This window comes from Zootermopsis nevadensis, unplaced genomic scaffold (assembly GCF_977971745.1).
Source record: "Zootermopsis nevadensis isolate Lab colony 2312 unplaced genomic scaffold, Znev_1.0 Znev_ptg000012l, whole genome shotgun sequence".
Lineage (NCBI taxonomy): Eukaryota > Metazoa > Arthropoda > Insecta > Blattodea > Termopsidae > Zootermopsis > Zootermopsis nevadensis.
Window position 1 is genome coordinate 822,494 of NW_028259144.1, and position 14,484 is coordinate 836,977.

The 14,484-nt window shown below is 36.2% G+C and overlaps 1 protein-coding gene, 1 long non-coding RNA gene and 8 other non-coding genes across 14 annotated transcripts; 1 reads left to right on the top strand and 9 right to left on the bottom strand.

The window, feature by feature from the left end:
* Positions 1 to 270: 270 nt before the first annotated feature.
* TRNAN-GUU (transfer RNA asparagine (anticodon GUU)) lies at positions 271 to 344 on the bottom strand. Its single transcript has one exon. It is a non-coding gene; the product is annotated as a tRNA-Asn (tRNA).
* A 509-nt stretch (positions 345 to 853) lies between these two features.
* Positions 854 to 935, bottom strand: TRNAS-GCU (transfer RNA serine (anticodon GCU)). Its single transcript has one exon. It is a non-coding gene; the product is annotated as a tRNA-Ser (tRNA).
* Positions 936 to 1,136: 201 nt separating this feature from the next.
* TRNAG-GCC (transfer RNA glycine (anticodon GCC)) lies at positions 1,137 to 1,207 on the top strand. Its single transcript has one exon. It is a non-coding gene; the product is annotated as a tRNA-Gly (tRNA).
* An 84-nt stretch (positions 1,208 to 1,291) lies between these two features.
* On the bottom strand, positions 1,292 to 3,557 carry LOC110833371 (uncharacterized). Of its 2 annotated transcripts, XR_015535002.1 has the most exons (4): positions 3,278 to 3,557; positions 2,855 to 2,887; positions 2,613 to 2,750; positions 1,292 to 2,491 (listed from the first exon to the last, which is right to left on the bottom strand). It is a non-coding gene; the product is annotated as an uncharacterized LOC110833371 (long non-coding RNA). The 2 variants fall into 2 exon arrangements; XR_002544196.2 differs by lacking the exon at positions 2,855 to 2,887 and having other exon boundaries at positions 1,292 to 2,750.
* Positions 3,123 to 3,196, bottom strand: TRNAT-AGU (transfer RNA threonine (anticodon AGU)). The gene has a single exon. It is a non-coding gene; the product is annotated as a tRNA-Thr (tRNA).
* Positions 3,558 to 3,695: 138 nt separating the features above from the next.
* On the bottom strand, positions 3,696 to 3,777 carry TRNAS-AGA (transfer RNA serine (anticodon AGA)). Its single transcript has one exon. It is a non-coding gene; the product is annotated as a tRNA-Ser (tRNA).
* Positions 3,778 to 3,952: 175 nt separating this feature from the next.
* Positions 3,953 to 4,024, bottom strand: TRNAW-CCA (transfer RNA tryptophan (anticodon CCA)). The gene has a single exon. It is a non-coding gene; the product is annotated as a tRNA-Trp (tRNA).
* A 933-nt stretch (positions 4,025 to 4,957) lies between these two features.
* On the bottom strand, positions 4,958 to 5,030 carry TRNAK-CUU (transfer RNA lysine (anticodon CUU)). The gene has a single exon. It is a non-coding gene; the product is annotated as a tRNA-Lys (tRNA).
* Positions 5,031 to 5,335: 305 nt separating this feature from the next.
* TRNAA-UGC (transfer RNA alanine (anticodon UGC)) lies at positions 5,336 to 5,407 on the bottom strand. The gene has a single exon. It is a non-coding gene; the product is annotated as a tRNA-Ala (tRNA).
* Positions 5,408 to 8,158: 2,751 nt separating this feature from the next.
* Rga (CCR4-NOT transcription complex subunit regena) lies at positions 8,159 to 14,480 on the bottom strand. 4 transcript variants are annotated; one of them, XM_022071374.2, is made up of 7 exons: positions 14,466 to 14,480; positions 13,536 to 13,798; positions 11,948 to 12,174; positions 11,161 to 11,406; positions 10,571 to 10,832; positions 10,005 to 10,112; positions 8,159 to 8,906 (listed from the first exon to the last, which is right to left on the bottom strand). In XM_022071374.2, exons 2-7 carry the CDS (start codon positions 13,790 to 13,792, stop codon positions 8,687 to 8,689), a joined length of 1,320 nt encoding a protein of 439 aa, XP_021927066.1. In that variant the 5' UTR covers positions 13,793 to 13,798; positions 14,466 to 14,480; the 3' UTR covers positions 8,159 to 8,686. The 4 variants fall into 4 exon arrangements, with proteins under 4 accessions (XP_021927066.1, XP_021927064.1, XP_021927065.1 ...); XM_022071372.1 differs by lacking the exon at positions 14,466 to 14,480 and adding an exon at positions 14,264 to 14,396; XM_022071373.2 differs by lacking the exon at positions 14,466 to 14,480 and adding an exon at positions 14,264 to 14,364 and having other exon boundaries at positions 13,536 to 13,795.
* Positions 14,481 to 14,484: the final 4 nt, after the last annotated feature.

Sequence of the window (14,484 nt, forward strand, 5' to 3'; positions counted from 1 at the left end):
GACATGACATGGTAATCAGCTCATGTTTAACCCAATAGGATATGACACAGGTGATTCCAGAAACCGATGAATAGAATTTAATTTTTAAACTTTTTTATGAATGGAATATGAGATTTTCATCGTGGTCACAGAAATTTAACAGAATGAGCAACAACGAATTGCGCCGCATTCACTTACTCTGATCAATGACTCATTCAATTGACAGCACTAGTAACATACTACTGCGAGGTCAATTAATAAAAAGAAAAATAATGACACAAAAAAAAAGTTCGCCCCCGGGTGGGCTCGAACCACCAACCTTTCGGTTAACAGCCGAACGCGCTAGCCGATTGCGCCACGGAGGCTATATAATTCAGCTCAGAGTATGTTTTACAAAACAGCTAGTGCATCGATTTATCTTAACAATTAATGGTCCAGACAACTATAATTTTTATTCCATAATCGGTTTTCTACGGTAAAGAAGGTAAAAATATATGCTGTATAACCGAATACTTCTCAATATAACAAAATAAACAGATATTTATGTTGTCTTGTGTGTCGATATTTAATATTGTTCGGCATAAATAAATATTTAAATGTTCCTATACTTTTCCATAAAATCTTCAAGGGCCAAATTTATTCAGAGCCAGATCCATTCTCGTGCTGTTTTAAAATACCAGCATACAGATCTATAGCTAGAGGTCCCCCCATTATTGCCAAAATTAATGAAGGCACACAGGCATAATGAAGAAAAATGGAGCACTTTCTCAGTTCGACGTACAAAACGTTTGCCACGGAATAAGTGATAAATAAAAATATACCGAATAAGTGAAAAATAAAAATATATAAATAGAACACAAATGTAAAATTTTTACGACGAGGATGGGATTCGAACCCACGCGTGCAGAGCACATTGGATTAGCAGTCCAACGCCTTAACCACTCGGCCACCTCGTCACACATCCAAACACCTCGAATTCTCAGTAGTTCAAATACCTTTACACATCCCAGGAATACTATATTTACTATATAATTTAATTATGAAATTGTTGATTTATTCGCCCATTTCTAAACACATTTTTTCATATATACATAATAATCAAATATCTTCTTTATACTTACGATTGTTGACTTTCTATATTCGTTTAAATACCACAAGCATCGGTGGTTCAGTGGTAGAATGCTCGCCTGCCACGCGGGCGGCCCGGGTTCGATTCCCGGCCGATGCAAACTTTTTTTTTCTGAAGATTATTGCAGCTTGGAGTGACATTTTAGTTCTATCGTAAGGACACACAAAATTAATTACAATAGTCTTGCCAAACACGAAACAAAATGTATTTTTCATCGAAGACTTGGGCTGCAATGCAGGAGGTTACATAATTTTAGAGGTACAACATATTCTAAGTAGTGGTAAAGACAGACACTGTATTTTTATCAAAAAATTAGTACTCTCCTGAAAGACTGCAGTGTCAACTGCAATGAAGAGAAATGTTTTAATATATTGTAATTCTTTCATACAATACCACAAATTGTTGTATTGAAATAATTAAAACAGGTATAGGTTCACTGCACCTGTCATATAATATTATACAAATTCTTCTTCAACCTATCACTGATTCACAGCCTTTAAACTAGCCAGTTTAGAAAATTCATCAAAGTATTTCAAAGATGAAAAAGTATGAACACATGCGACAGTTACATGGTTTCAAAAACCTGGATATAGAAGAACAAACAATATCAATATGGATAGTACAGGAAAGTGTGTGAGGGTATAAATTTCAGTCACCTGGCTTGGGGCAGGGACTAGTAGCAAAATGTGAACATAATAATGAGTATTTTGGGTACCATAACAGATGGTTTATTTCTTGACTAGCTGACCATAAGGGCATTGTTTCACGGAGTTAGTTAATTGGTTAGCTAGTTTGTTAGTTTATTAGATAGTTGGTTTGTGCAATATTTCCACATATGTATGTACATATTGTTTCATGTACACAAATGGTATTCTGACAATGGTCAGTGTTTAAACAAAATTTTCTAATGATTCTAAAACACTGTCAAAAATCTCATACAGAATTGCAGTACATTCACTTGAAAATACATAAAACATAAAAAAAGTCTCTACAAAAATATTCTTGATCACTGAAATTTCAAAATTCATTACCTGTCATTAGATGTATATGGACTATAGATATTAATGGTAAAGAAACTCTTGTGGCCTCAGCAATCAACCTTCAGAACGATGAAAATACTTTACAACCTAAGTGTCTATCACCTTCTCAAGAAGAACTGTGTGACATTTGGTTAGTTAGTTAGTTAAATTGTTATTGCAGCAAAGTGCCAGTCTGTCCATACTTATGATTTTAGATATTTGTTGTTATCAAGATGTGTTGTAGGACCGTATGAACTTGCTGCTTCGTACCAACGTTTCTGACGAACATATTTCATATATCTTCAGGACTAAACATATTGGCAGTATGTCCTCCGAAACTTCGGTGTATACCTAACGCTGCAACCTGGATAGACATTCATGTTGTTTATCTGTAATTATGTTGTCATCAAACGTCCATATGTAAATAATAATCAGCATTAGGAAAGAGTATCTAGAAACTTTTCTACAGTGACGAGTCCACTTACAGTTTGCCGTCAAAATTAATAATCGTATGGATGATTCTCGGTTGAGAGACCAAGGTGTCTTCACAACCTCAAATCTCATTTTGCAGTAGGCAGGGAACATATATGGTCTATTATCGAGGTAGGAGATGGACATGCCCCCTGGAACAACCAACAGGGTAACGCGGAGTTACAACCACACCAACACAACTCATGACCATCCACATACACATCCAAAACCAACTCGCATTTTACAAAGTTGTTACCAAATGTAGATTTGTCGTGCCAATGTATCGATTCTGAAAGCAATATCCACCATAATGATTAAAACAATTAATTAGCAATATTTACGACCTTAATTTTTATAAAGAAATGTCACTTATCGATATGTACCAAAAGAACTAATACGTATATTGAAACTAATAACCTTTTCTAAACAACAAATAAATAAAACGACAAAGAACAAAAAAATTGTTAAAAACAATAGCTATCATGATATTTAAACAATTTTTAAAAAGAACGCTTGCACGAACCAGGCACCGGAGGGATTCGAACCCTCGATCTCCTGTTTACTAGACAGGCGCTTTAACCAACTAAGCCACGGCGCCGACATCAAGGACGCAGGATTTACCGATATACATTCAAGTTTCTAAAATAATAATCGCAAGAATCGTTAAATTGTCATTTACCTTGGAAACAGGACATTAAAAATACAACTGATGTTTTTCTAGCGCATTCTTCATCCTACGCCTTTTGCTTTTGTGCTGTAAAACAAGCGGAAAGAGCTACAGTCTGAAACAAAGTCCTCAGTCTCACTAGTCCTTTAAGAGGTTAAAATCATAGCAGTATGCTGTCTAAGGTGTAGCTCATCTTTTGTTTAGATATATACAAGGAAAATTTGTATAAAATTTCCCTAACGGAAGTATCATCAGTAGTAGCAGTAATAGTAGTAGTAGTAGTAACAGCAAACTCCGTCGAGGTCTGTAGAAAAAAAACTTTGCTGTGAGAATTTTATATTAATAACAGTGATAATTAAATTAAAATAATAATAACAGTGATAATTAAATTAAAATAAAGTCCGGAGTACCCATGCAAAAGGAAAATATTCGCAGTCGGTAGGATTCGAACCTACGCTCCCAGAGGGAATCTGATTTCTAGTCAGACGCCTTAACCACTCGGCCACGACTGCCACGCCAATCTCCTCCTGTGTGCATACATATAAAACATGTCTTCATAGAATGCTATATGGTCTTTGTTCATTTTACATCCCAAATTTTGGTGGAGCAAAACATTTTATTATAAGAGTTTAGATATAAACTGAGGTTAATGGACACGAAAGTTTATAAAAAAAAAAAAAAAAAGTTTGACCCCGACGTGATTTGAACACGCAACCTTCTGATCTGGAGTCAGACGCGCTACCGTTGCGCCACGAGGTCTGCTGATGAGCAGACTACTTTGGTACAGTGATAAAAGGCATGATATTATATTATGTAAAACTTTTACCACTTATACCTTTGACATTTATGTATGCTATTGATAATAAAAGATAGTATAAATACTACACATTTTCGCTCCCAAATGTGACGTTATTCGTTTTCTTACATTCACATTTCATTGTTCCTGGCAATTCCCTTATTGTAGGAAGTTTTTACCTATATTTTTTAGGTACTCTGCAAGCAACTTTTACATAATGTGATAAGATAAGTGATGAAATAAAAATATAAGCAATTTAAGTTGAGGGACAAAACATGAGAAAGTTTAATATTGTCATCACTAGGAAAGTAAACTAATTAAATATGTAAGACATTTACAAAATGAATGTGGATCATGAATAAACAATAAGGAAATATAACTATAAATATGTGGTTTGTAAATCAATTATGTTTCAAAATAAATATAATAATACAGTAGCAATAAATGATTGAGGAATATTAATAGAAACAGAACTACCAGAGAATTCCCCTCACTGACAGTCTGCAATGGCAAAAATATTTTAAAAACATATTATTGAAATGAGAATTTGCACAGTTGAAAATAAATGGCAGTTACAATAAAATTAATTTATGAATGGGCCTTGAGCCTTATTAAGGAAGAATATAAAGATTGAAACCATACATCTTACACACCTGCTTTCTTAACACATATTGTAATAATTTTACATAGCTTACTTTTTAATTGTTCTTGTAAATGAGGTAAAAGTACTGATATTGGCCATGAAGTTTTGTAAGAGTGTTTAACAGAAAATATTGTCACTCAAATAAAATCTTTTGAAAAAAATACATGATCTGCAAGACAGAAACAATTGTTACAATTACTAATTTTTGTTATGATTACCATTGTCTCTGAGGTACAGGTCATAAAAAAAATTGCGCCCAACGTGGGGCTCGAACCCACGACCCTGAGATTAAGAGTCTCATGCTCTACCGACTGAGCTAGCCGGGCTGCGTACGTGAGATTTTATTTGTTGTACTTCCCGTAGCAGAAGGATTATAATGGACAAAATATGTTGTATATTAATACATCTAATGACTATTTTACTGAAAAATACATCATCTTTTAGAGGTCATACTACTGCAACCGTACGGTCCTAAAAGGTGGTTTCCAATCGAGGGATAATTGTGATTTTAATAATTCCCTAGTGGAGGTCTAAAAATGCGGAAAATCACGAACGAACCGCTGGATGATAAAAATATTAATGTTGATATTAAATTGAATTAACGTATACAGTAAAACCTAAAAAAAAAAAGTGGAGATGCCGGGGATCGAACCCGGGGCCTTTCACATGCAAAGCGAACGCTCTACCACTGAGCTACATCCCCTTATGCTAAGGACAGACTTTAATTCCGAATTTAAATATAATTACTTTCATCCTTTCTTTGCGCGTTTAACCTTTCATATATAATAAATATATTTTATCAGATATGAAGTTATTTACTTAATTGCATTTTATTTTACTTGTTCGGTACGGAAAAATGGGGCAGACATTTGCATAATGTAACAGTTCAGACTTATTTGCTTTAACTCTTCATTTTAGCCTCTTATGAGGTCAAGCTTTTTCAATTCAAACCACATAACAGGTTGATAATAGGTGAGATTTAAGGTTCCTACAGTAGCAATTATGAACATCGTAAAGATTGACGAACGTTTCTGAGGTTCTTATTGCTTCCTTTGTCAAGATCCTTTATGATTGCTAGTAAGCACCTCTGAAATAATTGTCATATTCTATAAGACTACATGGTGCAAAAATCACAGGAAAGAGTCACCTGCATTATAACTGACTGTTATAATAGAACAGAACTTATCACTTTATCTGTTTTGTTAATGGCAACAATCCAATTACCAAAGGGGCAGAGAAAGTTTTCATAGAATTACTGAGTCACATTCTTTTACAAATTAAATACTAAGGTAGTAAATTTAGGCTCACACAATGATGGGAAACACATAATATATCTGTACAATATATTGTCGAGACATTACCCTTTCCTCAAAAACTGAATGCATGTAGCTTCAGTAGTTTTACTTACAGTCAAATTTAACCATTCTCAGAATGTTTACATTTGAAACAATTTGTCATTATTTTCTGCTAAGCATGTCCCCTTTTGTGGTAAAACCAGCATCAGCTATTTCTATCACCACACACTTCATTTTACCACAATAGAACAAAGAAGCTTTGAAAGATGTACTCTTTGGATTAATCACTTTCACAGTACATAAGAAACAGTAATTAACACTATATCTAACCTTCCACTTGCCATCATTTCTTCATGTACTTATATATTTATTATCTTAATTTGGAAAAATTATATAGTTAGTTTAATGCACACATATTCATGAAAATGCAATAATTAATTTATTAAAGAACTCAGTAGTCATTCAACAACATTTTGGAATGTATTAGACTGTGAACATAAAGAGACAGGTCAAAAATGCTAATGTTTTTTTTAATGTAGAGCAATAACTTAAAAATTGGAATACATTATCATCAAATAAACTTTTGTCTAGTAAGTATTTTCATTACCATATTACAGAATCAAATGCCATGGCTGAGCTGTTATTAAAACTCCTGGTTTTTATTCAGGATGTACCAGGTTCAAATCCTGGCTATCCTGACTTTAGGTTTTCCTAGTATTCATCAAACCTTCTAGTAAGGATACTACTTATAACAAAAATATCTCTATATTACAGAAATAAAGTAACAGTGGAATTTTGAAGTCAAGGTCCCTCCCAATCAATTTTAATATAACAACAGAGAATTGGGGAAATTATGAGTTCATAATTACATACTTCACTGTTTGTACCATAAGTCAAGACTACATGTGGTGAAGAAAAAACATTCATTAGAAAAGCTCAAGGGAAAGAAATCACTTTGGTATCTTAAGCACGGGTCGGAAGATAATATTAAAATGCATACAAAGAATTAATTAAGCTACTGAATAGCTACTAACTACCTGTAACACATTTATTATTTTGAAAAAACTTCCGTATTTTCTCAGACATCAGACACTGACAAATGTTCTCCTGAAATGCTGGACCAGTTAGTCTAGTAGATACTGACTGATGTTTCAGACACTACTGTCTCTATCATCAAAGTAAAATGTGCGTCATCCTAGGAAACAGCAGTGTTCATACTCATCACAATGAGAACCTGACATCTAAATCTAAAATCTTAGCAACACAGGCTGATAGTCAGGGTCAAGTGATTGGGTATTAAACACTGCTGTGCCAACTTCAGTATTAATGTGCAGCACAGGCAATCTCATTGCTTTTGCCTCCTAAACTGAGGAAAAATATGCAATTTTTGTTAACACTTTCCAGTCCGTCAAGGTGCATAAAGTCTGAAGCTGACATTCACTGCTCCTGCCAGCCACTACCACACAAACTCCCCGAATTTTGTAATTTTGTAACTCATATTTGTCAATAAAATAGTCTTATACAAAAACAAATTTGAAAGAAAGCAAATGTGAGTAAAAATTCTTGCAATATTAAAAATGAGACTTTACAACTACAACATTCACTCACACAAATAAGATTGGAAATCTGTACTCTTTGGAGTACAATGAAATTCCAAAGATGTTCTTCTTGCAACATCATACACATAATTCTTGCACTAATGTTACATGGTCAGTGGAAACACAGGGATGTTAAAAGCAGGAGAGAGTTGGGTCGTGGTGCAAAGCCCCTGGAGCAACAATGGGGGGGAGGGACAGCTCCATCACAGCAAACATCTTGGAGAAGGACCTTGGAAATAAAGCCCATTAGGGATAAAGGAGACTGGAAAGCATAAGGTGATTTTTTTAATGTACAGTAATATGACATTTTAGCTATCATGGGAAATTAAGCTTCTGTGAGAATGGAAGCAATACCCAACATTTTACAGACCATCTCAACCTCCATCAACATGCCTGAAGATGAAAACAACATGTTCCTCCAAATCAGCAAACGAACCTGAAGACTACATGATGCAGCAACCATCGAAATATACAAGGGAGATTTGAGCCTAATATGACACAGGTTTAACAAACAAATAAACAAACAAACAAAAAAGCATGTAACTGCACTACAAACACTGCTTATCAATCTTGAACTTTTTGCTTTTAATTAAAGATTTTTCTTTTATACAATGGCAGAAGAACAAACTCAGCTCTCCTACATACAGATCTTAAAACAAAAAAGTACAAAAAAATATCAGAAGAGAAACATTAAAAATAAAACCCTTCTCCGAGCCTCAGTGTAAAATAAGTCCACCCGCTCGCCGAGGAATGAGTTTGAAGGACTAGCAAGTTCAGTCCAACCAGTAACACCAACTTAAACAATCAAAAATAATAATAGAGGCAGTCCAAAATAGGGGCAGAATCCAGGACACAGTTCCGTTTCCTCCAACAAGAGTGTCAGTGGTGCCAAGTCACAAAAGTCTTGAAGGCAGCATCACAAATCAACTGTTCCAAGCTGCCAACAAACAGCATTACCAACACACATACATACAGTCAGAAGTCATTGCACAAACAAGATTCTGACACCACAGTTGTCACTCAGCCTTGGTGAGAACAGAGACATGCCATAGAAGCAGTCCCTCATTGCAGTGGCACTGGTTGCAGCAGTCATACAGGCTGTGGAGGCAGGATGGATGGGAGCTGTGGCCGTCCTTCAAGCTTATTGTAGTCAAGATGGAACTCTTTCGCCACCTTGCGCCAATTCTGGGCATCAAAGAAATAGTACGTTCCTCGCTCATAAGTAGAAGTTTTCTCAACAGCGCCCAAACCGGGAGCCTGGGTAATCCACACCTTCTCCTCCGTATGGTATCGCCATTCCCGGCTATACCTGAAAGCCAGTTGTAATGTCAAATGCTGTGCCACATATGGATGCATCAAAGTGTCACTCCATCACACACACACATCTGAATACATATGATAGTTTCACAAAATTCCGAAAAACTTAACTTCAAAAATTTAGGGTACGAGTACAAGCTACAATAAAACAAAGATTAATGACCCAGTCAGTGGATTCTCACTTAACTTGCATAAATGGTGCAGAGTAATATGTGTGACATGTTTATGAAAAATTATTTTGTGTTAGGATATCAAGGATTCTAAGAAAAATGTGGCTAAATGGGAGAGCCAGTTAAGAGACAGCCCACTGTACCAGGTGACCTTAACACAAGAGGAGTTTCAAAATGTAAGACCGAAATGTAATGGGTCAGAAACACCTGGTAAAAATATTACAGAGACTAAAAGTTTCAGGAGCTTACAGCACTTCAGAAAAAGTGATAGTGGAACCACGGTTCCGGAGAATTAGACATAAATACGTCTATACGGAAAGGAAGTTTATATATTGGCTTTATTCTAAATATTTCCTTTATACATGCTTTACAATTGAGTAAAGTTTGATTAAGACTTTGCTTATTTAACTTCAATTAGTTACGTTTAAGATGGGTCTGTGGTAGCTGAATGTAATGTAAAGTAATGTAATGTAATGAAATGTAAGGTAAGGTAAGGTAATGTAATGAAATGTTTTATAGGTAACAACAATGCTAAGTAAACAGATGACGTTTCCTTGGTAACAATAATGCGGAGTAAACAATTGACATTTGCTAGGCAACAATAATGCCGAGTAAACAACTGACGTTTCCAAGGTAACATAACAATGCAGTTACACTTTTTCATTACACTTTTTGCCGAATGACACTGACCCGAAAATATAGACGTATTTACGTCAAAAAGAAAATTAACAGCACAGCTGCTCGATTTTGTCTTTCAGACAGAACCAAGAGTACAGAGATTACACTGCAAAGAAACAGATTTTCCTTCTCTGTATTTCATTACATGTGCACCGTCTTAGATTTGAGGCAAACATGATACAGAGTTGTCATGATGATACTCTGCTCAGTCACACTGCATTAGCTTTCTAATTGGTACTCACAGCTCTGCCGCAGCTGCTAACTGCAAAACATCCCCCACATTGGTATAGAACATGTAGAACAACAGGTCATCCTTATACCGATTCAGCTTCACAGGCGCTAGCTTCTCCCTGCAATAATAATTTGTTTCAGATCAATTCATCTTCACCAAAATGACCAAATAACAGTGTATCTCAACAATTTTCATGTGGTGGAAGACAAAACTATTGTTCAATACCTAAAAACACATAAAAACAGAAACTGTGTGCACATATGCACATCAATGTTCATGTTATTATTCATATTTTATGTCTTCCTTTCATATTTTTGTAATAAAACAATTAAACAGACTAGCATCTTTGGAATTACAAAGTTGACTTCAATAAATTCACATAAATATTTTTAATTTGTTAAAAAAAATGGGGCATGTTGCATATTCAGTGGTTTAGGATATTTCAGAAAGGACTTGGTGATTTTGGCACAACTGACAGTCATTTCTCCACAAATGTGACTTGTTAACCCTTGAAATAAATATAAATTAGCCATCTTCGGGCACTCTGTGGACATACAAAAAAACTAGCTTGCTTACCTGATTGTTGCATTGATGAGGTACTCAGGTGGCACGTGAAAGTCGATGTCCTGGGGACGACAAGGTGTTTCTGCCCAAGGACCACCAAAGTTTGGGTACAAGTTCTCTGGAGAGTTGAGGTTGAGACCAAGTGCCGTGAGATCCTGTCCCAGTGCCAGTGAAACAAGGTTTGGGTCTGTTTCTGCCGCTCGGATGAATGTAAGCAACCCCACCATACCAAACTGATCCTTTACCATGCTTGCCGGGATGTGCGTCACTTTCCCTTTGTAAAGATGTTAACATCTCAGTGACACTCAAAAAACATCAGACAGCAAGATAACATAATGTAGGAAATGTTATACCACTTATTACACAGAGGCATAACAAATAACAAGAAATATCATGCCCACAGCAGACTTCATCATGTGGAAATCTGAAGTAAAATAAACAGAGAAAACAAAATTTTAGCAAACAACAGTTTCTTCAATTCTTCTATTATATTTATGTTTATAAAAGGCCAATTTATTTGGTTTTTTGGCTCTGTATTCTCAACATCATAGACAATTTGTGATGAAGGCAGCTTCAACCATGGAAAATACCATTATACTCACCATCAGGAGAGGTCTGAATGCCCCTTTTAGCTGCCTGTGACTTCTCAGCGCCAGGTGCTCTGCTGGTAGGTGTAGACTCTTGGCTGCCCAGTTCTGGGCCTACTCCTCCTGAAATGCCTTTGTCCCCCGACACACTCCCACCTGGAGAGGGTCCGTCAGTGCTCTGAGTCCCAGGCAGTGCAGGGAAGTCCTCTGAGCTCATTGTAAACTCACTGGCTTCTGCTGTTGGCTGCTTCACCATCCCAACTAAAATCAATGCAACACATAGTTTAAAATTACTCAGAGATTATTATTCTACAAGATGTGAAAGGGATGGAAAGAAGTAATCTCTGGCAACAGATTTGTACACAATTCGTTTCTTAGTTAATTTATGACGCTTCCTCAAAGAACAGATTATATAATGCTAAATATGAAGATAATTGTTAACGATAAAAACAGAAGTGGAAGAAAAGGATCACAAAATTTAAATCCAACCTGCAACACAGAATTCTTCAACCCCACCACTTAACAAAGACTCATCATGTCAGACATATCACTGTCTGTTTTGATGTCATCATCATCATCATATCAGATTTTCCATGTACAACAATACATTCTGGTTAAAGGTTAACAACTTATTTACTGAGTGAACAGGTCATTTGGTGCCAAATGAGACAACACAGCTGCGACCTAGAAAACGTGGGGCAGCACACAGTACCTTCACACAAATAAGGCAGCACTGGCGCTACTCTCTGCACTGGCACAGAGAAACCAAAGTTACAGGCCGGCATATAATTGTTGCACTCACCATAGGGCTGCTTCCCTGGCATCGGACTTGGCTGTGGCATCGAATCACCCTGGCCCGCTCTGTTCGTGAGAGATGGAAACTCCGACAAGTCGAGAAGTGGTGGCGTACTTGTCTCCCCACCTCCTCCAACACCAAACACTGTGTGGAAGTTGCTGATAGTTCCCTGTGACCCGTAGCGACCCTGGGGTATTCCAAAACTGGGCATGCTGCCAACCGGATTTGAATTACTGTGTGCACACACAATACAAGTTTATTAATCATTTTGATCTACCCACATTGATATTTCAAAAACAATTATGAAATTTCAAGCATAGGAAGATAATAGCAGGGCTCCAGAAATGTGACTTAAATCTAACGGACACATACCAAAATCCACCTGACCACAGACTACAGTCTGTTTCACATGAATATTCATATACGAGGAGGAAGATGTTTGGACTGCTAAGCCATACTCACTGTCTTGTGTTGGCCATCACTTTGCTGTTGCAGTGTCATCAATGTTAAAATGACTGAGTAACTGATATGGTAGACACTGTATTAATATGTCAAACATAAATGTTCACAGGAGGCAAAGTAGAGATGCTATGTAAGAGAGAGCAAAATAAAACCACCACAAGACTGAATGTGTGTAGAAATGAGCAACTCAGCTTAAACAAACAACACTGTGACTTCCTTTCTGGAAGAATAGGGAGGAGGGAATCCTTATGCTGTAAATAACATGAGTTATTTTGTCATAAAGGAGCATTCATTGCACCTGCAAACTGAAGCCATTGAAAACAGTAATTACATGCCTTTTGATGAGATCTGTGTTCTTCACAGCAATGAAAATGTAGATGGTGGTGTTCTAGGCTGTTACTGTATGTTAAATCATTGGTAAGTGCCCACAAACTACAAAGAATTACCAAATATAGTGGCTCAGATATTAGTGTTGCTACTTTATATCTCAAACGTCCAGGGTTAAAATCTCAGCCTGAAGACTAAATATTTTGACGAGACTTCCTGTGGCCTTACTCAGTCCTTCCCAGTAAATATCTTAAACTCTGCAACAACTGCTTCCTTCCTAATTAATTATTCATCAACTACTCTATCATTAAGCACTACATAGTACTGAGGTACTGACAGCAGCATAAGCTAAAGCACAAAGCACATGGCATCACAACACAGAAGACCACACTATACACTTTCCAATGTGGGTAATTAAAATTCTGGATAACCTGATAGCCAATAAAATGTTTCACAACACACACTTTCATGATAAGTAACATTGCAAGAGTCCATCTGCATGTATTACAGTTCACTTTAATAAGCTACAGAAACATGTGAAAATAATCAAAGTAAAAGCCAGCAGGAGCAATGCTTTTTATATCAAAATTGAACTCATGGTGGCAACATGCTATGTAATAATATTAAATTAAACAAATACATGTTGAATTCTACACAATTTCACTGTATCTCTTCCAATATGTTGCTTTACACCACAAATCAGAAAAATTTAAAACGTGTTACAATGCAACAGGAACAGGTGAACCGAAAGCAACATACGAATACAAAGCAGTGCATGCTCTTAATAATTAACACACTTTCTAACCTGACTCCAAGACCTGGTATGGACCGCCTATCTGGAAATGCTCTCTGTCCACTGCTAAACAAACGGTTGCCCATTTGAAGATTCCTGTTTGGGGACAACTGCTGAGGTGTGAAGGAACTTGTGAGGCCCGCAGAGCCCGGGAACATGCCTGACGTGGGCGTAACATGGCCTGAGAGAGAACTTGTGCTGAACCCTCCCCCCCTGAGGTTCTGACTTGCTATACTCCTTGGAGGTTGTTGGAAGTTCAGGTTCGCCATAACCTACTAAACACAGATTTGCACATTCACACACTTTTGTCCAAGAACACATAAAGAATGACTCGAAACTAATGCATAACATAACACGCAAGTAATATGCTACGAACGCACGACATCAAGATACGAGTTAGTTGCTGTCAACTGACTAAATCAAGCTACTGTTCCTACAAATAGCTCATTTCCTAATTAAACACACCATAACTGGATGCCCATACACATATTTTGAAAATACAAAATTACAAAGGCTTATAAGTCTAATTATTAATGTTTATCTCAATACAGGTAATACAATTAAAGGTGTTATTATCTTCAAAATAAATTATTTAAGCTCAAAAAAAGTTGGACAGTGAGAATTTATATCTGTGAAACAGATGCTATGTTACATTAAATACCCAAAAACAAAGTGTAAAATAAAACAGAAACGTAAATGCAAGATTTCTGAAGTATAAGCACAATTTTAAACAAACTTACAATTAAAATATAATTGCTAAACAACAGTATTCAATCTCAAACAAAAACGTTCTGCCATATTAGCAACCTGAATGCAGTCAAATGAACTTGAATTACATTGCCTATTGGTACTACAAATGGAACGTAAAAAGTTACTATTGCAACAATACATTTTAGATCGCTATGTATTTTAATTTACTAGCAAAGTTGATTCATCAGTCACCTTATTTAATTCAGATAAG

Bases quoted from the DNA above. Each gene is read 5' to 3' on its own strand.
- Rga (XM_022071374.2), bottom strand. From the start codon at position 13,792: ATGGCGAACCTGAACTTCCAACAACCTCCAAGGAGTATAGCAAGTCAG. The intron at 10,833-11,160 runs GTGAGTATAATG...ATCTTTACAAAG, and splicing joins CATTCAGACCTCTCCTGATG to GGAAAGTGACGCACATCCCG. The intron at 8,907-10,004 runs GTGAGTACCAAT...ACTGGCTTTCAG, and splicing joins TTAGCAGCTGCGGCAGAGCT to GTATAGCCGGGAATGGCGAT.